At 40.3% G+C, this 27,851-nt stretch overlaps 1 protein-coding gene across 1 annotated transcript in view; it reads left to right on the top strand.

Moving 5' to 3' along the window:
* The window catches only part of ST8SIA6 (ST8 alpha-N-acetyl-neuraminide alpha-2,8-sialyltransferase 6), a gene marked incomplete at both ends in the record, with an annotated part of 136,063 nt that overhangs the window by 87,017 nt on the left and 21,195 nt on the right, over positions 1 to 27,851 (top strand). The window contains one exon of the mRNA XM_082647596.1: positions 14,194 to 14,280. Within this exon, the coding sequence (XP_082503722.1) occupies positions 14,194 to 14,280 (87 nt within the window). The remainder of the gene's footprint in view (positions 1 to 14,193; positions 14,281 to 27,851) is intronic.

Genomic DNA, 27,851 nt, shown 5'->3' with positions numbered 1-27,851 from the left:
TTAAAGATGTCAAAATGGTACATTAGAAAAATTCACTTAAGGCATAGGAAAGCTGTAAAGGAGGAATAGGGGAACAAAAAAAATACACGAGACATAAAAAAACAAAAGTAAAATGGCAGAGGTAAATGTAACTGTATCAGTAATAACATTAAATATGAGTGGACTAAACCATTCAATCAAATGGCAGAGACTGTCAGACTGGATTAAAAAGCATGATCAAACTATGCTATCTACAGAAGATACATTTTTGGATTCAAATACACACACAGATTGCAAGTAAAAGGATTTTTAAATGTATATCTTGCAAACAGCAACCACAAGAAAGCTTGAGTGGATATATTGATATTAAAATAAATAAACTTTTAAAACAAAAAGTGTTAGTAGAAATAAAGCAGATCCTATCATCATGAAAGGGTCAATCCAGCAGGAAGATATAACAGTTATAAACACATATACATCTAATAACAGAGCACCAAAGTACACAAAGGAAAAACTGACAAAGGGAATAAATAATTCAGCAATAATTGGAGATTTTAAATACTCTATTTTCAGTAGTGGATACACCACCAGACAGAAGATCAACAAGGAAATAGTAGAATTGAACAACACTATAAACCAGCTAGACTTAACAGACATCTATAGAGTACACCACCCATCAACAGAATGTACATTCTTCTCAAGTGCACACAAAACATTGTCCAGGGTAAATCATATGCTAGGTTATAAAACAAACCTCAATACATTTAAAGAATAGAACTAACACCAAGTATGTTGTGTGACCGCATTTTAATGAAATTTAAGATGAATATTCAGGAAAAATAATTGAGAAACTCACAAATCTGTAGAAATTAAACAACATACTCTTAACTGTGCAGTGGGTCGAAGAAGCAATAGAAAGGGAAAGCAGAAAATACTTCGAGATGGATGAAAATGAAGACACAGTAGGCCAGCGTTTATGGGATATGCAGGAGGTGATAGCTAAAGTGTACAAGACGTCTTTTTGAGATGGTAAAAACGTTCCAAAATTGACTGTAGTGATGGTTGCACATATCTGCGAATACTCTAAAACCCACTGACTTCTCTGCTTTAAATGGGTGAGCTGTATGGCATACTAATTATACCTCAGTGAAGCTGTTAAAAACTTCAACAGGTCTGCAAATCTTTTGAGGATTTTATTTTAAGACAGAGTCTGATTCTGTAGGTGTGAGGCAGGGCCCGAGAATCTGCATTTCTAATAATCTTTCTATGTGATGCCAATACTGCCAGTCTGAGGTCCACACTTTGACTAGCAAGGCCTCTACCATCAGATTTCCTGCGACCTTTCTGGCCTCATCTCCTGCCACCCTCATGAGTGGATTCCTGAGTGACTCGTGTGTGATTTCCAACCAACCTGACCATCCTGCTGTTCCTCAAGCACACCGTGCCTGCCTCTGTCTCTGGCCTTCACACTTGTCCTTCCCTTTGCATAGAATGTTCTTCACGTTCCGAAACCCCCATATGTGTATTGCTTACTTAATCCCTTTCTTCAAGTCTCTGCCCAACTCTTACCTCCCAGGGAGATCTTCCCTGACCACCCCACTTAGATTGCAGCCCTATTTCACATACTTTCTTTCCCTCTATTCCTGCTTTATTTTTCTTCACAGTACTATAAGTACATTATACTTCAACATGATTTTAATTTATGTATTATTTGATGTACAGTTTCTTAGGGCTGCCATAACAAATTACCGTAGACTAGGTGGCTTAAACAACAAAAATTTATTTACTCACAGTTCTAGAAGTCTAAGACCGAGGTGTCAGCAGGTTTGGTTTCTCTGAAACCAAAACCAAGTCTCTCTCCTTGCCTTCTTGCTGTATGTATGAAGCGTACATACATGGTCTTTTCCGTATGTATGGTCTTTTCTGTATGTAGGCCAGCCTCCTGGTATCTCTCTGTAAATAAAAACTTCCTTTTCTTATAAGAATCCCAGTAGATTGGACTCGGCCCACCCTAATGGTCTCATTTCAATTTAATCCCCTATTTAAAGGCCTTATTTCCAAATATAGTCATATTCTGAGGTACTGGGGATTAGGGTTTCAACGTATGAGTTCGGGGGAACACAGTTCAACCCATACATTGGGTTTATTGTCCATAATCCCCTATTACAATATAAATTTCATGAGAATGTGGATTTTTTTAAGAAAATTTATTTTGTTCACTATTTTTATTATTGGTCTCTAGAACAATATCTTGCACGTAACAGATGCCCAGGAAGTACTTATTGAGTAAATACATGAAAACAAAAGGTAAGTGCTATAGAGATATTTAGTGGATTTAGGGTGGTGCAAAGGACATGGGAGAAAGAGATCAACTCTGCTTATGTGAGTCAGAAGAATTTAAAAGGCAAAAGGTTCATAGCCATTCATATATGGTTTAAAAATCTTACCAGGTGTAATATCCATGCTAGCTCCTTCACTCTTGTAACTCACTCTAACTATATAATGTTACTCTTTAAGAGATGGAGAACACTCAATTTATTGGTTCTTTCTGATTCCTTGCAACATATAGGATCCTAGTTCTAAAAATTGATAGTATAAGATCACTAAACGGTTATTTTCAACTCTGGATATCATAAGTGGAGATTTCTTTCCATAAACTTGAAAAGTGGGTCATCTTTCTTTCATCTTCAGAAATTATACAGCAGTAGTGTTGTGAGGGAAAACGCGGGAATCTTCAATAGCAGCCTCAGTCCTTGTTTATTCATTCTTTCCATCCTGGTGATGTATTTGCATGTTGCAGATATTTGTGAAGGGGATACTTTTTTAAAAAAATATCTTTATTGGAGTATAATTGCTTTACAATGTTGTGTTAGTTTCTGCTGTACAGCAGTGTGAATCAGCTATATGTACAAATATATCCCCATATCCCCTCCCTCTTGCGTCCCCTCCCACCCTCCCTTATCCCACCCCTCTAGGTGGTCACAAAGCACCGAGCTGATCTCCCTGTGCTATGCAGCTGCTTCCCACTAGCTGTCTATTTACATTTGGTAGTGTGTATATGTCCACGCCACTCTCTCACTTCGTCCCAGCTTACCCTTACCCCCTCCCTATGTCCTCAAGTCCATTCTCTACATCTGCGTCTTTATTCCTGCCCTGCCACTAGGTTCATCAGTACTGTTTTTTGGGGTTTTTTTTAGATTCCATATATGTGCATTAGCATACAGTATTTGTTTTTCTCTTTCTGACTTACTTCACTCTGTATGACAGACTCTAGGTCCATCGACCTCATTACACGTAACTCAATTTCCTTCCTTTTTATGGCTGAGTAGTATTCCATTGTATATATGTGCCACATCTTCTTTATCCATTCATCTGTTGATGGACGTTTAGGTTGCTTCTTAAAATGATATTTTTTGTTGGACTGTGAGGTACTGCTTGACTTTGGCATTCTATCAAATTAGTCCAGTGAAGTAAATTGTTACCCCCAAATAATTCTGATGAATAGCACCATGAATAGCTTTCCACTTATGCTATGTATTCCTATTTCACCTTCCAGATCCACTCTCTACCTTTTTCATTCTTGCTGCGTGCTCCAGGAGGCTGATTTCCTTGCGCTACCTTAGTTGGAGTCTCATAACTTTTGGCTTCTGGTCAGGGTCACTTTCTGGAAGTCATTGGTATGAGAGTAAAAAATGGGAAGAGAGAAAGTTTGGGGTATTTATTCCCCTGGATCCCTCTCTGTGGGAGCGGTTTAGGGATGACTTCATCTTCTACCAAAGGCCACCTCTGCAGTCCTGTGACCTTCTTCTGCACCTCTAGCCATAGCTCTTTCTGGCTAGTGTATGGACTTAGGGTGGTAAGAGCTTTCCTCCTCTACCCCTATCGTAGCCTTAGTGTGCTTCACCAATCCATGTAGCCTTTCCTTTACCACGTCCCACCCCTTTGTAAATAGATACCCCTTTCCCTCTTGGTTGGCTAAAGTTAGTCACTGCTTGCAGTATTTGCTAGCACGTGTCTTAAACATACAATTACTGTCCAAACCCCAAAAGTTAATGATCCAGGACAGAGAAAGTGTTCTTTAAAAAAAACAATCAATATCTGACTTTTTCAAATGTGGCAATTTGGAGATTTCAGTGGCGCTGTGAAGAAGAACATTGGCATCTTTAGGAATTCATTCCTAAAGCTGTTTTGGAATACTTAACTTGTCTGAGGGACGCTAAAAGGTATGCAGAGAATAAAAGTTTGAATCCCTTTCTCCTATGCCAAGTGACAATAATCACAGTATTCTAATTAGAAGTTACCATCACACAGAGTTAAAAACGATGTAAATAGAATTCTCCTGCTTCTAGTGGTTGAAATGTCAGTAAGTCAGTACCATGTGTATCTCAGTTCAGCCTGCTTGCTACATATTTCTCTTTTTTGGCTGTCACACATTCATCAGCCATTCCTTTAGCATTTGCCTTACCTATTGAGGTGCTCCTATGTTGGGTGCATAAATGTTAACAGTTGTTATATCTTCTTCTTGAATTTATCCCTTGATCATTATGTAATGTCCTTCTTTGTCTCTTGTAATAGTCTTTATTTTAAAGTCTGTTTTCTCTGGTATGAGAATTGCTACTCCACCTTTCTTTTGATTTCCATTTGCATGGAATATCTTTTTCCATCCCCTCACTTTCAGTCTGTATGTGTCCCTAGGTCTGAAGTGGGTCTCTTGTAGACAGCAGATATACAGGTCTTGGTTTGGGATCCATTCAGCCAGTCTATGTCATTTGGTTGAAGCATTTAATCCATTTACATTTAAGGTAATTGTCAATATGTATGTTCCTATTACCATTTTCTTAATTGTTTTGGTTTTATTTTTGTAGGTCTTTTCCTTTCTCTTATGTTTCCTGCCTAGAGAAGTTCCTTTAGCATTTGTTGTAAAGCTGGTTTGGTGATGCTGAACTCTGTTAGCTTTTGCTTGTCTGTAAAGGTTTTAATTTCTCCATTGAATCTGAATGAGATCCTTGCTGGGTAGAGTAATCTTGGTTGTAGGTTTTTCCCTTTCATCACTTTAAATATGTCCTGCCACTCCCTTCTGGCTTGCAGAGTTTCTACTGAAAGATCAGCTGTTAACCTTATGGGGATTCTCTTGTATGTTATTTGTTACTTTTCCCTTGCTGTTTTTAATATTTTTTCTTTGTATTTAATTTTTGATAGTTTGATTAATATGTGTCTTGGCGTGTTTCTCCTTGGATTTATCCTGTATGGGATTCTCTGCACTTCCTGACTTGAGTGACTATTTCCTTTCACATATTAGGGAAGTTTTCAACTATAATCTCTTCAAATATTTTCTCAGATCAGCCATTCCTTTAAAAAGTATTGCCCACTGGAAATGATTGGCTGTACTGACTGAAAATCTTATACCGCTGTATTGACTTGCAGAATTTATTTCCATGTAGACCTGAGCTCTTCAGGGGTTTTATAGAAACTAATTACAAAAAACTGTTTGATCTACACAGGATACCACTTAGAAGCCTACTGACTTAATATTATTGGGGTGTCTCCACCCATTTCAGTAGACAAGGTTTGGCTTTCACAATGAAGAGATGTTATAGGAAACTAAATCAGTACCTCAGCTGTTTACATAGGACTGATAAATGAATATCTTCAAGATAAGGTCTAGGCATCTAATAAGTACCCAATAAATATTTAATGGTTAAGTTAACTAACCATAAATTGTGCCTTTTGAAAAGTCCTGTTTATATCTTAATTGAAATAAAACTGGTCATAGCATGTGGGTCTTCATCTCCAAAGAGACGTCTCTAGCAAAACATTTTATTATTATTCTTTATTGAGGTATAGTTGATTTAAAATATTATGTTAGTTTCAGGTGTACAATGTAGTGGTTCACAATTTTTAAAGGTTATGCTCCAGTTATAGTTATTATAAAAGAGTGGCTATATTCCCTGTGCTGTACAATATATTTTCATAGCTTATTTATTTTATACACAGTAGTTTGTACCTCTTAATTCTCTACCCCTGTCTTGTCTTTCCCCCTTCCCTCTCCTCACTGGTAGCTACTAGTGTGTTCTCTATAGCTGTGAATCTGTTTCTTTTTTGTTTCTTTTTTGTTTTTTTTAGATTCCACCTGTAAGTGATATCATACAGTATTTGTCTTAGAAAAATATTTTAAATTTTAATATTATATTTACCTAGTATCATTTTTATATGTTATTTATAATCTGTACCTCATTTTGAGTATTACTAATAATGACTGAAATAGATATTATTTATTCTTTTGAAAATAACTTGCTGCATTATTTAGTATGATTTATTATATGTCTTAGTACCAGAAAATACTTCTGATGGGACTGATTTTCAGTTTCATTCTGAAAATAGATGAGATGCAGCATGATATATTGGAAAGAGAGCCAGAGTGTGAATTAAAGGATGTGAGTTGAATTCTTAGTTCATCTGCTTACAGTACAACATTGAGCAAGCTGTTTATCTTCTCAGAACTTTTAGTTTTGTCATCCATAAAAATGGGGGTGATATCATAGGGGTGGCTGCCTCTCACAATTTTGGGGTGAAGACCATACTTTGCAATTGAAAACCAACTGTAACTGTAAATTTGCAGAATGTATGATGTGATTCAGAGCATTTTACTCAACAGGAAAATTCTATAGAGGCACGTTTGTTTCACAAATTGGCCCACACTCGTAGCATCCATGGGATTTTTCCTTCTCTAGCCATGCTTCCACCTTACAAATCATGATGGTGCTGTGGTAGTCTTAATTATCTCAAAAAGCTGGTTGGTGATTTATTGTTCAGTAGAAAAGGACCAGCATATAGGGGAAAAAACTCTCATTAACTTTCCTTATTCTTTAGTCTTCCCCTTTGTAATACCAGAGGATAATGCTTCATTTCTAGACATAAAAAAAGATTCTTTGAACATAGCAACTCCAGGAAGTAAGTAGCTTGAGTACTGTCTTCTGATTATAAAATGGCCAGGAGTATTTCTCCTTTTAAAATATTGATACATATGTCTGCTGTAATGTGTTTGACTTGGTTTTAAGTATCAGGGACTCTAAAGTCAAAAGCCCTTCTATGCAGCTAACTTACTAGTAAAATCAGATACATTATGATTGGCGTCTTTCAATATTAAGTTACATTGGAGCCAGCTACAATTTGTTGGGAGACATACGTCCTGAAAACAAAACGTTTTTAAGACTAGACATACTTTACAATGAACTTTTATTCTAACTGGAAGTGGGTGATAATTTTAATGTTCTAGACTAAGCTTGATATAATGGGAAGGATGATTGTCAAAATGACACGAACTCTGCTTTTCAAGTACGCCAAAGTTAAAGTATAATATACATAAGAGTGCTTAAAACCTTTGGAGAAATAAAGTCATCTGTAATTTCCCAAGCTTGTAGTTGCTTCTTGCATCTAATATGATAGTTTTGTTTCACTGAGGCTTAGGACCCCTCTGAATCAGTTTTCTTGATGAGTCAGGTGTGGCAGCAAACTCTTACCTGGCCTTCTTGGCCAGCCTCCATAAGGCTCAGACTGGGGGGAAGACTGGAAAGTTCTGAGCCAGTCTCACAGGTTGTGGAACGGGTGGAGAAGGATAGGGGCAGTGGTGTGCTCACGTTTAACAACTAGCTTGTGGAGAATGCCCTGACTTGTCACATTTGCTGCTTCCAGTGATGTAAATTGTCCCACCTTGCCTGATTTCAAGCTACCAGTGGTTCAACCTGCTCACAACGTTGCTGGACACGCACCAGGCAGTTCTTCCAAGCTTGTGTGAGCCAGCTCCAGCACAATAATGAGAAAGAAAGTATGGAGCTAGGAAGAGAGGTTCCCCACACCCATCCTGCGGCAGCAAAGAGAGTTGAGAAAAGAGCTTACTCTCAAGTCCAAGAGTTGGCCAAAATGAGATAAGGATTTACTGTGTTTTTTGCTTTTAAAAGTTGCACAGGTTAGATCTCTCACAGCATAACCCCTTTCCTCTATTTCCTGTGTGAAATCTCAGCAAATTCTGCATTGATCACGATTGAGGGAGTTCAGAGTCGAAGATGGAGGCAGTCATGGGTTAATCATTGCAAAAAGGGTAAAAGTGTAACCAGATACGCACACGTGCACACTCATTTTATTTCATGCTAAGAAATTGGGGGGCTTCCCTGGTGGCACAGTGGTTAAGAATCCGCCTGCCAATGCAGAGGACACGGGTTTGAGCCCTGGTCCAGGAAGATCCCACATGCCACGGAGCAACTAAGACCGTGTGCCACAACTACTGAGCCCGTGTGCCACAACTACTGAGCCCGCGTGCCACAACTAGTGAAGCCCACACGCCAAAAGCCCATGCTCCTCAACAGGAGAAGCCACCGCAATGAGAAGCCCGCGCACCACAGCGAAGAGTAGCCCACGCTTGCCGCAGGTAGAGGAAGCCCGCACACAGCAACAAAGACCCAGTGCAGCCAAAAATAAATAAATAAATAAATTTATTAAAAAAACAAAAAGAAAAGAAAAGAAACTGGGAAAGTAGGAAGGATGAGTTGGGTTAATGGACTGGCTGAAGTGACTGACTAGCTACTGAGCTCTAATCTGAGGCTCTTCAGGCAATATACTGAGGAAGGGGTAGGCTTTAATATAGGGGTAGGTGAGTTGTGAACAGGTCAAGGGAGTGCACGTCAGCACTGGGGAGTGTTACTGCGTAGAAGCCATAATCTGTGGAGTGAGGAAATATTGCTTTGAACTTACAGTAGTGTATGACCTCATTACATTTTGTATTTATAATTAAATTACACACGTATTTCCTGGGTTAACAAGAATAATCAGCTTGATCTGGGATTGTGTTAGTCTAGAAATGCTTAGCCATCGAGGTCCTGTGGGGAAAGGCATAGTCTAGAAAGGCAGCCAATGTGTAAACACGGAATGAAATTCGATGTGAGAAAGGCTATTATAGAAGTATTGGTCTAAGGACTCTGAGAACACATAGGAAGTAGCAACTTCTCAGTTCTTTATCAGGGCTTCCCTGGTGGTGCAGTGGTTGGGAGTCCGCCTGCCGATGCAGGGGACACGGGTTCGTGCCCCGGTCCGGGAAGATCCCACATGCCGCGGAGCGGCTAGGCCTGTGAACCATGGCTGCTGGGCCTGCGTGTCCGGAGCCTGTGCTCCACAACGGGAGAGGTCACAGCAGTGAGAGGCCCACGTACCGCAAAAAAAAAAAAAAAAAGCATATTCATTTAAATATACTGTAGGTTCAGTGTGACTAGAATTTTGAATTTTAGATATTTGGTCCTCAACAATGGCCGATGTATAATGCTCATTATCGTATTTATATCACCATGGAAAATACAACTTTTTAGCTCAATATGAACATTTTAAAAGTTTTTTAAGGGGTAAATGATGTACAATATACTGTAACTTAAGTGTGCAGTGTGAGGAGTCTTGGCATATGTGTGTACCATTACTCCAGTCAGGATTAGGAAGACGTCCATCACCCACCAAAGGTTTCTCATGCTTTTTTGTCATCCGTTCCTCTCTACCACTGCTGCCCCTCTTGTGCCAGCCCCCATTTCCAGGCAGCTCCTCACGGGCTCTCTGTCACTGTAGGCTAGTTTTCATTTTCTGGAATGGAATCTACGTTGTGTACTCTTTTTTTGTCTATCTTTTTCCATCCTTTGTAAGTAGATGCCACCATCTGTTCATCCATTCACCTCTCATGGAGGTTCACATGATAGTTATTTGGGGCTGTTACAAATAAAGCTGCCATACAAGTCTTTTGGCGGCTGTGCGTTTGCATTTCTCTTGGAATACCTAGCCATGGAACGGCTGGGTTGCATGGGGTATATGTAGGTTTACCCTTTGAAGAAATTACCCGGTGGTTTTCGGAAGGAGTTGTAGATTTTCGTTCGCACCAGTAGTGTAGGAGAGTCCCACTCACTCTGCTCCTTGCCGAACTTAGTGTGGTCTGGCTTTTCAGTTTTAGCCACTCTAGTGGCTGCATAGTAGTATATAATTGTGATCTTAGTTTGCAGTTCCCTAGTAGCTGATGTTGTTGAGCATCTTTTCATGGGTTGATTTGCGACCTGTTTATCATCTGTGGTGAAGTGTCTGTTCAAATCTTTGGCCCAGCTTTTAACTGGGCTGTTTGCCTTATTGAACTTTGAGTTCTTTACATATTCTGGATGGCATCCTGGTACTGCAGATTTGCTGGTATGAATTCCTTTAGCCTTTTTATACCTGAAAAAGTCCTTATTTTACCTTCATTGTTTAAAAGGTTTGCTCACTCTCGAATCCTAGATCGACAGTCCTGCCAAATCCTGTACTGTATTTTAATGACATTGTTCCACTGCCTCTGACTTGCATTGTTTCTGGCAAGTGTGCTGTAATTCTTATCTTTATCTCTGTGTACATAATGTGTCTTTTTCCTCTTTTAAGATTTTCTCTTTATCACTGGTTTAAAGAATTTTTTTTATTATGTGCCTTGGTGTAGTTTTCTTCATGTTTCCTGTGCTTTGGGTTTGTTGAGCCTCTTGGATCTGTCGGTTTACAGTTTTCCTTGAATTTGGAAAATTTGCCACCATAATTTTTTCAAAATTTTTTTGGTTTCTTCTCTCTTTCTAGGACCATAATTTCTCATTTAGGCCCCTTGAGGTTGGCTCACAGCTGAATGATTCTCTACAGCTTTTTCATTCAACCTTTTTTCCCCTTTATGTTTCATTTTTAAGTTTCTATTGCTGTGTCTTCAAATTCACTAATCTTATTTTATTATACATCATGAGAAATTTAATTTCTTTTTAATTTAATAAATGAAATTTAAACAAAACTTTAGACTCTGACACATTTGGTTTTTATGATAGGATAATAATTTCTCATTTACTGTACTTTTCATGATATGTTTTATTTTGATGACTTAAGATACAGTTGCAGTTCTCATTGGTTTAATTAGATATTTGTATTTGGCCCTTCCCTTTCCATTTCTCTTTAGTTGAGCTTTGTGAGACAATAACTCTTTTATAACTTTTAAAATTTTTTAATTGAAATGTAGTTGATTTACAATGTTGTGTTAGTTTCAGGTTTACAGCAAAGTGATTCAGGTATATACATATATACATATACAACATACATATACTTTTTCAGATTCTTTTACATTATAGATATTACAAGATGTTGAATATAGTTCCCTGTGTTTTATCTATTTTATATAAAGTAGTGCGTATCTGTTAATCACAAACTCCTAATTTATCTCTCCCCCCCCACCCTTTGGTAACCATAAATTTGTTTTCTATGTCTGTGAGTCTGTTTCTGTCTTGTAAGTTGATTTGTATCATTCTTTTAGATTTCACATATAAGTGATATCATATGATGTTCGTCTTTATCTGACTTACTTCACTTAGTCTGATAATCTCTAGGTCCATCCATGTTGCTGCAAATGGCATTATCTCATTCTCTTTCGTGGCTGAGTAATATTCCAGTGTGTCTGTGTGTGTGTGTGTGTGTGTGTGTGTGTGTGTGTGTGTATACATATATATCAATCACATCTTTCTTATCCATTCATCTGTTGATGGACACTTAGGTTGCTTCCATGTCTTGGCTATTGTGAATAGTGCTGCAATGAACATTGGGGTGCATGTATGTTTTCAGATTAGCATTTTTGTCTTTTCTGGATATATGCCCAGGAGTGGGATTGCTGGATCATATGGTAACTCTATTTTTAGTTTTTTGAGGAACCTCCATACTGTTTTCCATAGTGGCTGCACCAACTTACATCCCCACTAACAGTGTAGGAGGGTTCCTTTTTCTCCACACCCTGTCCAGCATTTGTTATTTGTAGACTTTTTAATCATGGCCATTCTGACTGGTGTGAGGGGATACCTCATTGTAGTCTTGATTTGCATTTCTCTAATAATTAGTGATGTTGAGTATCTTTTCATGCGCCTATTGGCCATCTCTATGTCTTCTTGGGAGAAATGTCTATTTAGTTCTGCCCATTTTTTCGATTGGGTTATTTGGGTTTTTGTTGTTGAGTTGTATGAGCTGTTTGTATATTTTGGAAATTAAGCCCTTGTCAGTTGCATCATTTGCAAATATTTTTTACCATTCCATAGGTTGTCTTAGGTTCATTTTGTTTATGGTTTCCTTTGCTGTGCAAAAGCTTGTAAGTTTGATTAGGTCCCGTTTGTTTATTTTTGCTTTTATTTCTCTTGCCTTGGGAGACAGACCTAAGAAAACCTTGGTATGATTTATGTCAGAAAATGTTTTCCCTATGTTCTCTTCTAGGGGTTTTACAGTGTCACGTACTATGTTTAAGTCTTTAAGCCATTTTAAGTTTACTTTTGTGTATGGCGAATGGGTGTGTTCTAACTTCATTGATTTACATGAGGCTGTCCAACTTTCCCAACACCCCTTGCTGAAGAGACTCTCTTTTTCCCATTGTATATTCTTGCCTCCTTTGTTGAAGATTAATTGACTGTAGGTGTGTGGGTTTATTTCTCGGCTCTCTATTCTGTTCCATTGAGCCATATGTCTGTTTTTGTGCCAATACCATGCTGTTTTGATTACTGTAGCTTTGTAGTATTGTCTGAAGTCTGGGAGGGTTATGCCTCTTGCTTTGTTCTTTTTCCTCAGGGTTGCTTTGGTAATTCTGGATCTTTTATGATTCCATATAAATTTTAGGATTATTGGTTCTAGTTCTGTGAAAAATGTGAGATGACAATTCTTTTGTTACTTTGTATGATGGACCCTGGTACACACATTGCTCTGATGGTTGTCCTGTTTCCAGGGTGATCAAATGACTAAAAACCACACCTTGGCGGTAGATAAGACTTCTCCAGACAGGAGAGGATAGTCACAATGTCACATCTCTCTCTTGAAGAGCCAGAAATTGAGAGAGCCTTGAGTAGGCTGCTGAATGTGCATGTCTTCTTTTGTTTTCTTTTTTTTAGCTTAATGCTGTTTTGCAGAAGGTCTTTAGATTAACTCTCAGCATGTGGAGGCAGGTGATCCTCACTCCAGCTGGGAAGTGCCACGTCTAGTCAAAGCTTTGGGGCTAGAGTATAGATCTCTCGAGTCCCTTGGTGACAAGACTTGGGGCCCATGAGAGTGAGGTTAAATGGTTGAGGTTGGAAACCTGTGTGCAAGTCAAACTATTTTTAATCTCTCCTGTGGTAGCTCTTTGCTTTGTTCTCCTTTAGTATTTTGCAAAGTCTTTCAAGATTTTCAGCTTTTCTTAGCTGGTCCAACGGGAACCAAGAGAAAATATTTTCGATTAATCTTGGTGGCAACATTGACAGGCGAGATACCCAAAAGGTAGGTAAATTTCAAGGGCAAAGGAGTTGATTGGTTGACCACCTTCCCCACCTATAAGAAATACCTCCTTTTAGAGACAGACTTTGGAGCATCTGCATTATACTGCATGGGGGTGGAGAAGGTCCTTTTCTGACAAGATTCTTTACTCCCTTCCCCAGACACTCATCAACATATACTCTATCTTTTTATTGCAAAGCCTTGATCTCAAGTAGCTGGCAACTAATGACTATGCTATTAACTGAAAGGAAATTTAAGGGTTTTTTCACTCAAAAGGATATATGCATTTTAATTGATAACCGTTAAAGACTAGAGGCTGTTTTGTGATTTAAGGGAGTTGTTACTTAATGATGAAATTTCAGGTAGAGGGAGATCTGCCAGGGACTGGGATCTGACCAAACTGTACCACTATGCCTGTAGATTTTTATGCCAGTATACATCTCTTTTAACCTGGTCCAATCTGCTTTTTTAATGTACTGTTCAGAATTAAAATTTAAGATGATTATTTTGTGGAAATGTTATCCATATATCCCAAGGTAAATCTATCAACTTAGAGTCTGAAAAAGATGGTAAACTATATATTTATGGTAAGTGTCTATAAAAATAAATTTATTTGTTAACCAGCCGTAAGATACGCATGTGAATTAGTGTGCTGTCGTGGTTGGTTCGTAATGCTCCGCTGGACTTATGAATGTGAAAATTACGTGTTCCTAAATCAACATGATTCTTTGTGAATCACATGCTCCTAAAGTTTGGAAATGGCTGTGATGTTTACTTCCTTCTACATCACCTTATTTCAGAAAAGATTTAGAGGCTAACATGAGTAGATCATAAGCGTCCTTCAGAAGACTTACATATTCATTTAGCAATAAGTGAGATCTTTCTTTTCTAATTTCCTTGACATTTGGCTTGTAGGTATTCAGAGGATGACTATCTTCAGGTCGTCACTAGTATCCAGAGCTGTCCATGGAAGCGACAAGCAGAAGAGCATGAGAAGTTTAGGTAAAAAGTTTCTTCATAAATAATATGAGATTTGAAAATGTTTTGTACATTCGCTTTGTCGCTAAAGTAAGCAATGCGCTGTTAAAAAGAAGCGTGGAAGGGGCCAGGCGACCATGAGGGACTTTTCGTTCTGAGATCCTCTCACGAGACACACGGCCCTGTATCCCCAGCTCTTAGCTAGAAATTTGCGATTATGTTGCTGAAATTAATTACAGAAATCCCAACTTCAAAAGGAAGGTTTTTGTTGTACTTTTTATCATATTTTAGAGGATGCTGCTGCTTCTTTGTACCATTTGTATTTGACGTGTATTTGTAACTAACATGTAGCAGTGTAAAGGAATTTTGGAAAACAGAGAAAGAAAAAGAAATCACCTGTGGTCCCAACGCTCTAGAACAAAAACTATGTTCCTTTCTGCATATTCCCTTCCCGTTTTTCTCATTAGCTTTTTAATCTCAGCACCATTCAGGAGCATGAGATGCTGCAGGTCATAACCCAGGGGGGGTGCCGTCAACCTGACAAGACCAGGTTATCAGTGGATGGTTACAGAGCGGTCTTGTGCTTGAATACCTGGGAGCCCACCCAGACGGGAATAAATTGTGTCAAAACAGTGGCCTGCGGGGGATGCATGGGTCGTTCTCTGGTACTGCTTCCTCCTATTATCTGCACATAGGGTGCAGCCAGGCCAGGTGTCTCTGTGCCTGCCTGGGCTACCTTGCTCTGCTTTTCTTTGCCACATTCTGATCCTTTGCTTTGCATCAACACAGGTTTTGTCTTGTGCCAGGTTATTACAATTCGGTAATATGTTTTTATCTCTACTGGTTCCTGTTTTCAAAATTTACGTAAAGCATCGACTCTTCTAAAAACCTTATTAAAGAGGCTTGGCCTTCACCTGAGATTCTCTTAACGCTGCTCGGTTCTGTTCGCTGTAGGAAGCCAGTTCTTCTGCATGCAGGGTCCTTCAGTCAGTACATGCTGGAGTCATTGGACCAGCTGTCTTTGATCCTGGTGCCACTGGAGATGGGTTGTGGGCAGCTCCCATTGAGAGAGAAACTTCCTGATTGGGTTAAAGGTGAAAATGAACATCTTTCCTCCACTGGGTAGACATATGGTTGTCATGACCTCCTGTAGGATTCCACTGTCTTTCCTAACTGGCAGTTAAGAGTGTGGGATTCCTGTGTAACTATTTCATCTCCAGGACATTTTATGCTAGATTGTCCACTATAGACTGAACTTGTCCCCTCCAAAGTCATAAGTTAAAAATCTAATCGCCAACAGGATGGTATTCGAAGGTGGGGCCTTTGGGACGTAGGAGGTGATTGGGTTATGAGGGTGGAGCCCTCATGAATGGGATTCACGACCTTATAAAAGAGACCACGTACTGCTGTCTCGCCTCTTCCATCATGTGAGGACACAGCAAGGAGACAGCTGTCTAAGAACCCAGAGGTGGATTCTCACCAGACACCGAATCTGCCAGCACCTTGGTCTTAGACTCCCAGCCTTCAGAACTGTGAAAATAAATTGTTGTCTATAAGCCACCTGGTTTATAGCATTCTGTGATAGCAGCTCAGATGGACTTAGACACAATCCTACCGAAGACTAGTTTTGAGAGATTCTCGTGACAGGAAGACCTGATAGAAAGTTGCAAGGGCAATTGTAACCTAAGCGATCACAGGGTCAATGAGTAGCAGAAGAGTCTGGTTTTGAGAGACCTTTCGACAAGTGCAGAGTAGGCAAAAAAAGAGAGACCTATGGAGGTATTGAACTATTGAGGATTAATCCCAGATAATTAGCTGGAAGGACTAGATGAGTAGTGACACCAACAATTAAAGTCGGGATAAAGGAGCTTCCACTTCTGGCGGTAAAGCTGATTCAGGGCAAACCTCCTGAGAATAATACAAACAAAACGAAGTATATGAAACACTTCTTTGGAGGGCAGTGGAGAGCTACCAAGGCAGGGGGAATTTCCAGGACTAAGGTCCAGAAGAAGAGAGAATGTGAAGAAGAGACGCCTTTGGAGCTGCGTCCCCTCACAAGGAACTTGCTGGATGCAAAAGCAGAAGCATGGAGGACAGGTAGAGACATAGAGCAGGGCTTCCAGCATACCCTAGAAGAGACCCGTTCTCTAAAAGACTGAAGCCCAATCGAAGTCATTTCCGTCCTCCCTTGGATTTAGGTCTGCCCTCAGCCTAGATGCCTGATAAAAACAAAATAATCCTGGGGCATCATTGAATCCATTGAGGGTCCCGAATAGAACAAAAAGGTAGGCGAAGGGCAAACGTGCTTCCTCTGCTTGAGCTGGGACATTCATCTTCTCCTTGGCCATCAGCCTTTGGACTCCTCCTGGGACTTACACCACTGGCTTCCTTGGTTCCCAGGCTTCGGATTTGGGCTAGAACCACGCCACTGGTTTCCTGAGCCTCCAGCTTGCAGACTGTCTATCGTGGGACTTGTCAGCCTCCGTGATCATGTGAGCCAATCCCTCATAATCAACGTTCTTGCTACATATCTAAATTAAAAGGAATAATCCTCTCTGGAAGAAGGTAACCTCCTTCTGAGCCTCGAATGATCTCTGCACGTTTTTACGCACAACGTCTAGCTCAGTTAAAAAGAGAATTCTTTTTAAAGGTTTTTTTCCTTCTTTCCCTCTTGTGTGTGTGTGTGTGTGTGTGTGTGTGTGCACGTGCACGCACTAAAAATCAGGAGTCTCTTTGAATCCAAAGCCGTATGAAAGTCACTGGTGCCAGTGATAATGGATAGATGCTGTATAGATGGCTGGTATGCAGATTGGCCACTTTTCCCTTAGAACCATCTCAGTATAAAAAGTGCATCTGTAACTGTGATGATTACCCCATGGTAATCATCTATCCCTTCAGGGCCAATTTAAGTAAACATCTGGGACCGTAACACTTATTGTTTGCTGTCTTTCAAGAGAACAGTCATGGGGACATTTATTTATTTACTTGAATATGTATTATATTGGTACATTCTTTTTATGGACGTATTTGTGAACTAAATTATATAAACCCTCATCAGAACTCTGTCCAATTAAATCACAGTAAGCCATTCACTTTCCTCAGTTTTTACCGATATAGCTGGCCAAATCTGGGGAGTTTCTGGCTTATTTATAAAGCTGGCATTATAGAAATGTCCCCTCTTCTTATAGATGTCAAGTAACTAAATAGTATTCTATTTTATTTTATTTATTTATAGCAATTTATACCAAATTGAAGAAAAGTGGAAGGTGGTAATATTCTTTTAGCAGGAATAACAAAAGTTACATTAAATTCTGAAAAAATGTGAGCAAGTGAATATATTCTAAATCCAGCTGCAGCCTGATTGTTGAAAGTCCCAAAAGTTGACACCTAGGGGCTATTTAAAGATTATGGGACTTCGTGGTCACAGGATCTCAAAATCAGAGAGCTTTTAAAAGCTTTCCTTAGATAAATAAGCTACTTGCTAGCATAGGGCACGCATTTTATTTATCAATAAATATTTGTTTCGGGATTACTCTATCAAAGCACAGTAGGCTTGAGCCTGTTACACAGGCTTAAAGTAGAACCTCAAACACAAACCTCAGGCACAAAGCAGAACCTCCGTAAATATGTATTAAATAAATGGATGCATGGAAACCAACAAGGGAATGGAGGGTTTTCTTACTGATTTCAAAGGAATTGAAACAGTTTGGAGAGACAAGAAATAAAAGTGTGACTATTTATGATTTAATGTAAAAGTGAGTGATGTATACAAATACCGTAGTATATCAGTGCTCGGTCGCTGTGGGATGTAATTTCTTGAAACGTTTTGTGGAAAGAGGCAGGGCTTGAGCTGTAGCTCTGAGGACAAGCGGAAAGGGAGGGAGAGACCAGGAGCGATGGGACCAGGAATAAACATGAGTGAGTTTCAAGACCAGCTTCACCGTTGCAGTGAACTTGTACTAGAGGGTGCTTGGGGTGCAGGGGAGACATAGGTAGATGGGGTCGGCCTGATGGTGCACAAGACTCTGATTATCAGAGTAGAATCCTTCCACAGGCTTTCTGTAGATACCAGGAACCCAGGAGGGATATCGCCAGCAAGGGAATTACGTGATGAATCTATTATTTTAGGGAATGCATTCAGTCAGCAGAGCCTTAGGAGGGAGGGGGTAGACTGAAGGAAGCCAGAGCAGTCAGGGGCTGGTGGGAGAAAGATGACTCTGCAATATGACGGAGATCTAAAACATCACTGGTAGCTACAGAAATAACAAGGCAAGGACACTTGGCTGTGAGCTCCTTGAGGACATGTTTTATTGTTTTTAATCTTTGTGTCTCCTGTGACCATCACTTAGATGGTACCCAATAAACAGCTGTAGTAAACATGAGTGAAAAAGGGGCAGGACTTGGTGGCTTATTGATTCCTAGTTTTCTAATTGAAGGAGAAAGAAAAATAGAGTCAGAGACCCATGAGAAAATGTGGGTCTGGTCGATTGTGGTAATAGTGGTGCCAGTGACAAGTAGAAAGATTTCAAGGGCCAATTGCTTTTGAGAAGATAAGCCTATTTGGGGCAGGCTGTGTTTGAGATGACTTTGGGACAACCAGATGCAGAAGATGTTTCCTTGGTCTGGGATAAACACGGAAAGTGTTGAGAGAAAACGGGCTCTCCCAGAAAAGAAAGTTTGAAAGCTACGTTACGTAAGAAATATGGCCCTGGAGAAGCCTATCTTCTCAGCAGTCTTAATTTTTTTTCCATTTAACAATGTTTGTCCTCTTTTCATAAATTCTTAATGTCATTCAGTAATTTAATTGTGAGTCTGAGAACTTGTACCTGGGGTCTGAGTCCCTAACTTTCCTCAACCTTTACCTGGAAACATCTGAGATCTATATTGGTGGTTCCATGAAGCCCTTGAAATTGTATGTGACACTTTGCACATGTTTCTGGGGAAAAGATCCCTAACTTTCATCAGACTCTCAAGGAGCCTGGGAGCCCCAGAGTGGACTAAAATATTTCTTAAGAACTCTTCCAGACCTGAGGCTCTGTTTGCTTTGGGGTTTGATTGTTTGTTTCACCTTCCATGCTAAGCATGATTATCGTTAAGTTTAGGTGTGGCTATAGCTCAGATTTATCCGTACTTGTAATTCTAAATTAATTAATTAAATTAATTCTAGACTTCGGTTATGAATTGTTATTTCTGTGAGATCCTCAAGAGGGATTTGAGTAAGAGCTGAAAATGTCCTACCGCCTTTTTTTCTCCCTTGGCGTATAATTTCATTTACGTATAACTGTACAAAGTTAAGAATGTCAAGCTGTCTGCCTTCTGCTTTCAAAATCATTAATTAATTTTCCTATTACCATTATTTTCCCCAAGCACGAGTTGGTACACGTATACTAATTTGTGGAAAATCTAACCTGCATTTCAGTTTAAGAATTTATAGATGGTCCCCCATTTACGATCGTTGGGCTTAACAATTTTTTAATTTTATAATGGTGAAGAAACAACATGCATTCATTCGAGACTGTACTTCACATTTTGAATTTTGATCTTTTCTGTAGTGTCTGAGGACAGAGGGAACAGAAAGTGTCCACCGAACTGAGAAGGTATCTTGAGATTGAAGAATGAGGCAGGCAGCGCCGTATAATCGGTGGATCCGTTTCTTATATGGTAACTTACATACAGGGTAGGATCAGGCAGACGTTGATCCAGAGCATATGCAGCTGTACTCTGCATCTCCGGGGGGCAGTTGGGACAATTTTATAGTTAACCTAGGGCATGGGGGTATGTGTTTGCAGACAGCAAGTGCATTCCTAAGTCAAGATTTATGATGGCGAGCTAGTCTCACGGGTGCCAGGAATATGTCCGCGGACGAAGGTCTTTACCACTGTTTGGAGACTAACAGCACAGAAACCACCTGGACCTAATGATGATTAAACAACATCTATGAACTACAGAGCCCTTGACAACAAAGAAGAGATTTACCCCCAGTGCAGTCCTAGGTAAGGTCATTGGAAGGACAGGAGGAACCGAACAGGCCTGGATGGCATCAGTATGCTAACAGCCATGCACCAGGATAGCAATACATACCTGATATTATTTCGTGATGCTGGGCAGCTCCCAGGCAGCCTGGTGGTCACGAGTGTGAATAACCCACGTGCTGACAACCATTCTGCTCTTCATCTTCAGTACAGTATTCAATACATTACAGGAGATATTCAACACTTTATTATAAATGAGGCTTTGTGGTAGATGATTTTGCCCAGCTGTAGGCTGATCTAATAAGTGTTCTGAGCACATGTGAGGTAGGCGAGGCTAAGCTGGGATGTTCGGTAGTTCAGGTGTATTAAGTGCATTTTCGACTTAGGGTATTGTACACTTCTGTTGGGTTTACTGGTGTAATCTCATGGTAAGTGGAGGAAGGTCTGTATTGGTTTCCACACTGTCTCCCTGTCACGTTTAGAGATGGATAGGTAATCATTTGCTTGAGCAGGACACTTGGATGTTTGAGAATAATGTTACCTAGTCCAAGCTTGTACTTCTCGCCATGCAACAGGCCAGTAAAGTGAGAGATGAGTTGTTGCAGCGAGGACGATCGCCTTTATTTGGAAAGCCAGCAGGCTGAGAGGATGCTGGACTGGTGTCCCAAAGAACCATCTTGCCCGGGTTTGGATGATAGTTCCTGTTATTGCTGCAAATATTTTCTGGTTCCTGCCAGACTCGGGAGGGGATGCGTTAATTCATTTTTTCCTGCAGCCACTCACAGGTGGGCCTGGTCAGGATGTTTCCTGTGAGTGAAACAAAGGTATTTTAGCTTAAGCCGCAGGCATGCGAGGCAGGGTTCCTAGAGATGGGCCATACTTTTACATCCCTTTAGTGATGCTCTAGCAAAAGCAATAGAGCAATGGAATACAAAGGTTGAAGTAAAAGAAACAGATCCAGTATGGAATCAGATGTGCTTTTCCCTATTACAATAACATCGAAATAACTTAAATTTAAATTAAACGTGTTATGAAAAGCTCCTGACTCCTCTTCCTTGTCTTCCTCTACTTCACCCTTGAAAACTCTTTTGTGAAGCTCTGGAAACTTTTGGTAAGCAGGTTTTATCCCAGCAGAAGATCTTTTTTTTTTTTTGCGGTACGCGGGCCTCTCACTGCTGTGGCCTCTCCCGTTGCGGAGCACAGGCTCCAGACGCGCAGGCTCAGCGGCCATGGCTCACGGGCCCAGCCGCTCCGCGGCATGTGGGATCTTCCCGGACCGGGGCACGAACCCGTGTCCCCTGCATCGGCAGAAGATCTTTGAGCTTCAATAATCAGGCTTGGATTCCCTCGGTAACTTGCATGGTTATTACTGCATTAGCTTTCATGAATTGTTTTCTAACTTAAAAGAACTGTGTTCATTTGTGTAATCGATTATAGAAAGCTAACAGGTATACAAGCAACAGAGCTTAATTTTTATTTTACTTTCACTTTTTTTTTTTTCCAGAAATAGTCGCACAATTATTTTGTTTGGGGTTTCTTTTGGAACCTCTAATACCATTTGATTTCTTGAGACATCCCTGTGTTTCACGGACGTGAGTTTGAATACAAAAATGACTGAACATTATCGGTATTTACTGAAAACATAGCGGCAGCAAATGGTGCTATTGTATAAAGGCACATGTTTATTTTAAGGCTCATGCAAATGAGATGCGTTTCAAATTACTTGTGAAACAGGTATTTTGTACCTGATTACTTTGTTACAGATAACTATTACATGGTAGCAATTTTAATAAATCTCAAATTATCCCCTCAGGTTTGGTTCGATTAAAATTTCTTGAAAGTAACTTTGTCTTTCTTTGTGTTGGATATAAAAGATTCCATTGCTGTCTTAGTAGATTCTTTGATATTTCTAAAATAACAGCCGATGTGTTGCTTTCATTTTTATTTGAGCTCCTTGGACAAAATACAGTGTTAAACAAAAGAAACTTACAGACTACATATCACATATGTTAATTTTTTTACTATGTGACCCTTACATGTTTGATGATTTAGCTATGTGAAAGGCTATAAATTCTGCAAATAAATAGATGGATAACTTAATCAATATTTTTCAAGAACTCGTAAAACTGAGCAACTACACTTAGTTTGACCAACAAAGTTTTCAACTATTTTCTAAAATATGTCTCCAGAAGCAATAGCTATGGTTTGATTTCGGATAGCATGTGGTGAGCTTACTCCCTTTTTTTTTTTTTCATTCAGTCAACACTTAACATTATTAAGTCCCAGACATTTTGTCTCGTAGCATAGATTTCTTGGAGAAAAGCAAAAGTCATCTCTATCAGGGGCTTCTTTTGATTATACAAAACCATGTTCATTTTTCTGAACCTCCTCGTACCCTTTAAATTGTCTGCTGCTTACGATTCATGCAGGGTGACTCTGATGACAGCTCAAAGCAATACATATTTTTTAAAAAATTTAACAAGATGTTTGCACTTTGTGATAGGTGTTTTGGGTCAGCTGTCAGATTGAAAAAGCTTCTTTCCCTCGTTTCCTCTGCCTCGAGACCATTTTTCAGTGTTAATATTCTGTCATATCATTTTCTATTTGTCATGCCATACAGCCTGCCTGTGCATATAGAAAAGCAACAAAACCACACCATGTCATTGCACCTGCTGTATTCAATAATAGAAACTGTCTCTGTACATTTAGGGACTAGTTCCTGTCTTAGTCTACAGAATATAAACGTCGCCATAAAAATGTATCAAACCACATGGGATTCACTGATCTTCTAAATTTTATTTCAAAAACGTCTCTCCCAAGTTGTACTCGGTATTAACCATATTGCTTTATGCTCCTAGGTCGGAGAAGTCTTCTTCTAGACCGCCCTGCCTTTCAAGCCCTCTGCTCCCTGTTACATTGCTTGGGGTATCTTCATTGGTACATTACGTTGTTTAAACACTGGTGCAGTGTCCCTGTGTACGTAGAGGTCTTTTTCCAGTGTTTCAACATTATCTCCTTCACTTCTGAGTTAACATTTCAGTGGAGTTCCTGTCCTTTGCTTTGACAGTCATAGTCTTTCATATTCTAGTTACCTTGGTTTACTTATATTCTACTCAAATAGATGAGCTGATCTTTCATAAACGTCAAAATATCAGTGTACACATATAAGGGGAAAACTCAGTCATCTGAGATGCGAATGGAATTTGGTCTTTATTTGTTCTCTTTCTTAACCTGAAACTTGTGTGAATCCCACATTGAACAGGGAATCACACACCCTCTTGGATCTTCCTATGGCTGCCGGCTTATGAAGCAGAACCTTGAGTGGGTTGAGGTAAAGCTAAAATTGTGACGTGTGTGAAACTGTCCATTTATTGTATATTTCAAAACGTATTGAACACCCAGCTCTGGGTCGGGTGCCTGGGCTTCCTTCCAGCCCGCCTTTTTGATCTTCTGTAAATTATCCCAGTTCCTTCCTCATTTCTCTCTTGCTTCTCAATGCGATGCCTCAGGGTCCGGAGATACAATGGGATGTCAGGTTTCCACGTTCCCAAATGTTTTCTCCCTCATCCTTCCTCAAAACTCCACTTTCTCTGTGCCAGACCACCCCTGCCATGGGACGTACTAATTCATGTTACGATGTGAATGATGAATGGGTGGATTTTTTGAACGCCATGCCTCCCATTCTGTATCTAACTGGATTCGTTAAGGACAGTCACCAATGTCTGACTTTCTAATTCCAAATGTCTAGGCCGTTCTGCCGTCCTACTTTTGTGAGAGAGCCAAGAATTGGAAAGTAACACTCTGTGTGCTTAGTACCATGAATTAACCTGAATCAGGGATGACTGTCAATTCTCCCATCCTATCTTTCAGTGTGATGCCAACCTGATAATCCCACAAACTAATAACAGATCCACGCTGGGTTGCTGGAATTTCTCCCAGTGGTCTGGGAGGCTAGTTCAATCTCACGGGTGGTTCTGTTTTAATTTAGGTATAAGCATATTGCCAAAAGAGGTAGTGTCTATTTGAAGCCCTTAATTCTTCTGATCTGTTGGGGCTGAAACAATGCTTTCGTGCCTTTTGAATCCCTGCGAAGCACTGGAATTCTTAGATCACTGTATTCTTTAAAAGCAGTCTACTTTTTGGACTTCCCTGGCGGTCCAGTGGTTGACTCCATGCTTCCAGTGCAGGGGGCATGGGTTGGATCCCTGGTCGGGGAACTAAGATCCCACATGCTGCAGGCAGCCAAGAAATAAAAAAAGGAAAAAAAAAACAACAGCAAAACCAATCTATGTTTTTAGTGTGAAACGTATATTCATCGTGAGCCAGTTGATTCTAAAATCACGGTATTTTGACCCGCCATCTTGATTTGAGTTTTCATTTCACTTCTTACCCAAAGACCCTTCTCCACTGCATAACCGAACCCTGGAAAGAGTTGTCTGTACTCACTCTGTCTTCCACCCACATCCTTAACGACAACATTTCACCTATGTCAGCAGTGACCCCACATGCTAAATCCAAAAGGCATTTTCCCTTCCCGTTTTGTTTGAGCTCTCACCTCTTACCAGGATCTGGAAATGAGAAACCATTCCTCGCTCCTTGAAAGATTCTCACCCTGGGTTTCTGTGTTGCTCCATTTGTTCTTTTGGCTCCTTCCCCCTCATCCCCATATCAATCCATCCTCGAGTCCTGTTTGTATTTTAGAAATGTCTCTCTAGAATATGGGAATCTTTGCTGGTGCATAGGAGACACTCCATGGCTGGCTATGGTCGGGGGGACTCTGCTTCTTCGCTATTTCTCCTTTGGATTACTGCAGTGACCTTCACAAGGGTCATCGTCCATCGTGCTGGTACCCTTCTCCTCCGTTCTCCATACAATAGCTGGATGGCTTTTTCACAAAGTTTTATTGGAGTGTGGTTGATTTAAAATGTTGTGTTAGGTTTGGATGTACAGCAAAATGATTCAGTTATACATATATTCATTCTTTTTCAGATTCTTTACCCACATAGGTTATTACAGAATACTGAGTAGAGTTCCCTGTGCTCTACAGTAGGTCCTTGTTGGTTATATATCTTATATATGGTGGTGTGTGTATGTTAGTCCCAAGCTCCTAATTTATCCCTCCCCACCACCTTTCCCCTTTGGTAACCGTATGTTTGTTTTTGAAATCTGTGGGTCTGTTTTATAAATAAGTTCATTTGTATCATTTTTTAAAAATTAGATTCCACATGTGAGTGATATCATATAGTATTTGTCTTTCTCTGTCTGACTTACTTCACTTAGTATGATAGTCTCTTGGTCCATCCATGTGGCTGCAAATGGCATGATTTCGTTCTTTTTTATGGCCAAGTAGTATTCCATTGTATATATGTACCACGTCTTCTTTGGATGGTTTTTTTTTAATGGAAATTGGGTGATGACGGGGGGTCACAACTCACTTCCACCAAGCCTACCCCTGCCCCAACCTGTTTGGAATCCGCTGAGTGTTGTTGTTGTTTTGCAGGGCCGGGGGGGGGGATGCATTCAAAACTGAGACTTAAACTCCCTTAAGGCCCTGTATTTCCTGGCCACTACCTACTTTTCCGGCCTCACCTCGCACCACACACCCCACCTGGCTCTTTTTGCTCCATTGCGTTGGTCTTCTGTCTCATCAAATGTCTGATACTTGCTTCAGCCCCGGAGGCTTGACAGCTCTGTCCCTTCTGCCCCCCATGCCCCTGTTCATGTGCACCAACCTTTCAGATCCCACATCCATCATCTCTTGTTCAGGAAGGCCTTCCCTGAACACCCTGATGAAGTCACTGCTGCTGTCCTGTGATGAGATTCTCCTTCAGAACACTGATCACAAGTATGGATTGGAATTTTGTGTGTGGGATTAATTTACAGCCCTGGTTACCTGTGATCCATGTATTCTAGAGAGTGCAAAATATTGATGGGAAAACACTTTCATCAGGAAGAACCACGAATCTTTCTAGGGCTCAGTATAGAAACCAGGAGTTGGAAAGTATACTCAGGTTTCTGGGACTGAGCTTCCCATTGGCTTCATGTGTCTTATTTGATTGACCTTTTGTTTGTTTTCCATAGTCATTGATTTTATGTTATATTTGATCTCCCTATGAATGCTGAGTTCCCACTAGGGACCATTTTACCTTGGACAAGAGGCACCTGGGCAGTCGGTCATTTGTAGCATCATTATCGTTCTTATTAGGTTAAGTCACTTCTCCCGGCCAGTCTCTTTATCAGTTTGATAAAGATGAGTAATACCTTCTTTCATGAGTTTTTATGAATTTTCAATACATAGAATGTTCAGTATTGAGTCCGTTATATGTTAAAGTCTCAATACTTGATCACTATTATTATTATTGTCAGTTTAATATCATTTTCCTAGCTTACAATGAATATTTTACTAAAAATAGTAGGTTGCGGTCTTCCTGTGCATCGTCTGCAGTAGAAAAGGACTTACCTTTATAGGAGCTGTCTGTGGCTTGTCCCTCCCTTTCAGGACAGCCGGTCAAATCATGTTTGGCAACACGCTTCAGAGGTCCAACAAGGAATGACTTTGAGTTGCCTGAAAATTAACCAGCCTAATTCTAGGCAGTGCACAGAGTTCTGCATCCCGTTCTTTCCCCAGATGACTTAGCCCCTCAATGGGGACAAAACCCTAACCGTAACGCTAACCCTAATCCTACCCTGGCAAGTTCAGGGTAGGATGCCTTATCTATTGGGCAAAGCCTGAGGGCGGAGATGAAAAGTCAGGATGTGGAGGGAAACCAGTGGCCAAAAGCAAGGAAATAAGTGCCCAGGTCCCAGAGGCCAGGCAGACACAGAAGCTGAGCTTGGGGCTGTAGCCAAAAAAGCAGAAGATGGTGAATTCCTCAGTGAGCCGTGGGGGCTGACCTGGAAGAGTGCCTGAGAGATGAGCCGCTGTGGTGGCTGCTGGGAGCGCTTGTGGCCCATTTGTCCATGTGAGTCAGGCTCAGAAATGATCATGGTCAGAACCGGCCTCCTACCTGTCCCTCCATGTGTGCAGGACGGCGACTCCCATCCCTAGCACAGAAGGAGCCCTTTGTCAGACACACGCATCGCTTGTCACTGAAGCACACAATTAGGACTTGGTCAGTTTAAAGGTCATGAAATAATGGGACCCTTTATAAAAGAAAGTAGTGTCAACACAAAATATACGGGCAACAGTTTCCTGAGGAAATGCTTCACAGACCAGCACGCTGGTGCAATTACGCGTGAGATCGATTCAGCCTTGTAATGATAGAACTCTGTCTTTGCAGGGTTCACAGTGTTACTCCAGGGTCTTAAATACATTGCCAGACGGTGTCTGCAAAAAGGAAAAAAAAGTTTCTTACTCCTTTTTATTTCCCCTCCCAAATATCTAACTAAATAGAAGTAGAAACAAAAGACTTCTTTGCGTGTTCTTCACTCATTGAGTAATAATGACTCTGACCTGGAGTTTTTTTTGTTTTTTCTTTTTTGGTCTGCAAAGTAAAATATATTCCAGAATCTTAACATTCACCTTAACAGCTGATTCTGTATTTTTAGAACTTGTGTTTTCCACACTTACGTAATTGGCTGTTGACGTTAATGGAACAATGTTTGAAAGTCAGGAGCCAGTCC

The sequence above is a fragment of the Grampus griseus genome (assembly GCF_964374135.1).
Source record: "Grampus griseus genome assembly, chromosome: 2".
Classification (NCBI taxonomy): domain Eukaryota; kingdom Metazoa; phylum Chordata; class Mammalia; order Artiodactyla; family Delphinidae; genus Grampus; species Grampus griseus.
Note: the sequence above shows the minus strand (reverse complement) of the source record. Positions and strands in the feature narration are given on the sequence as shown.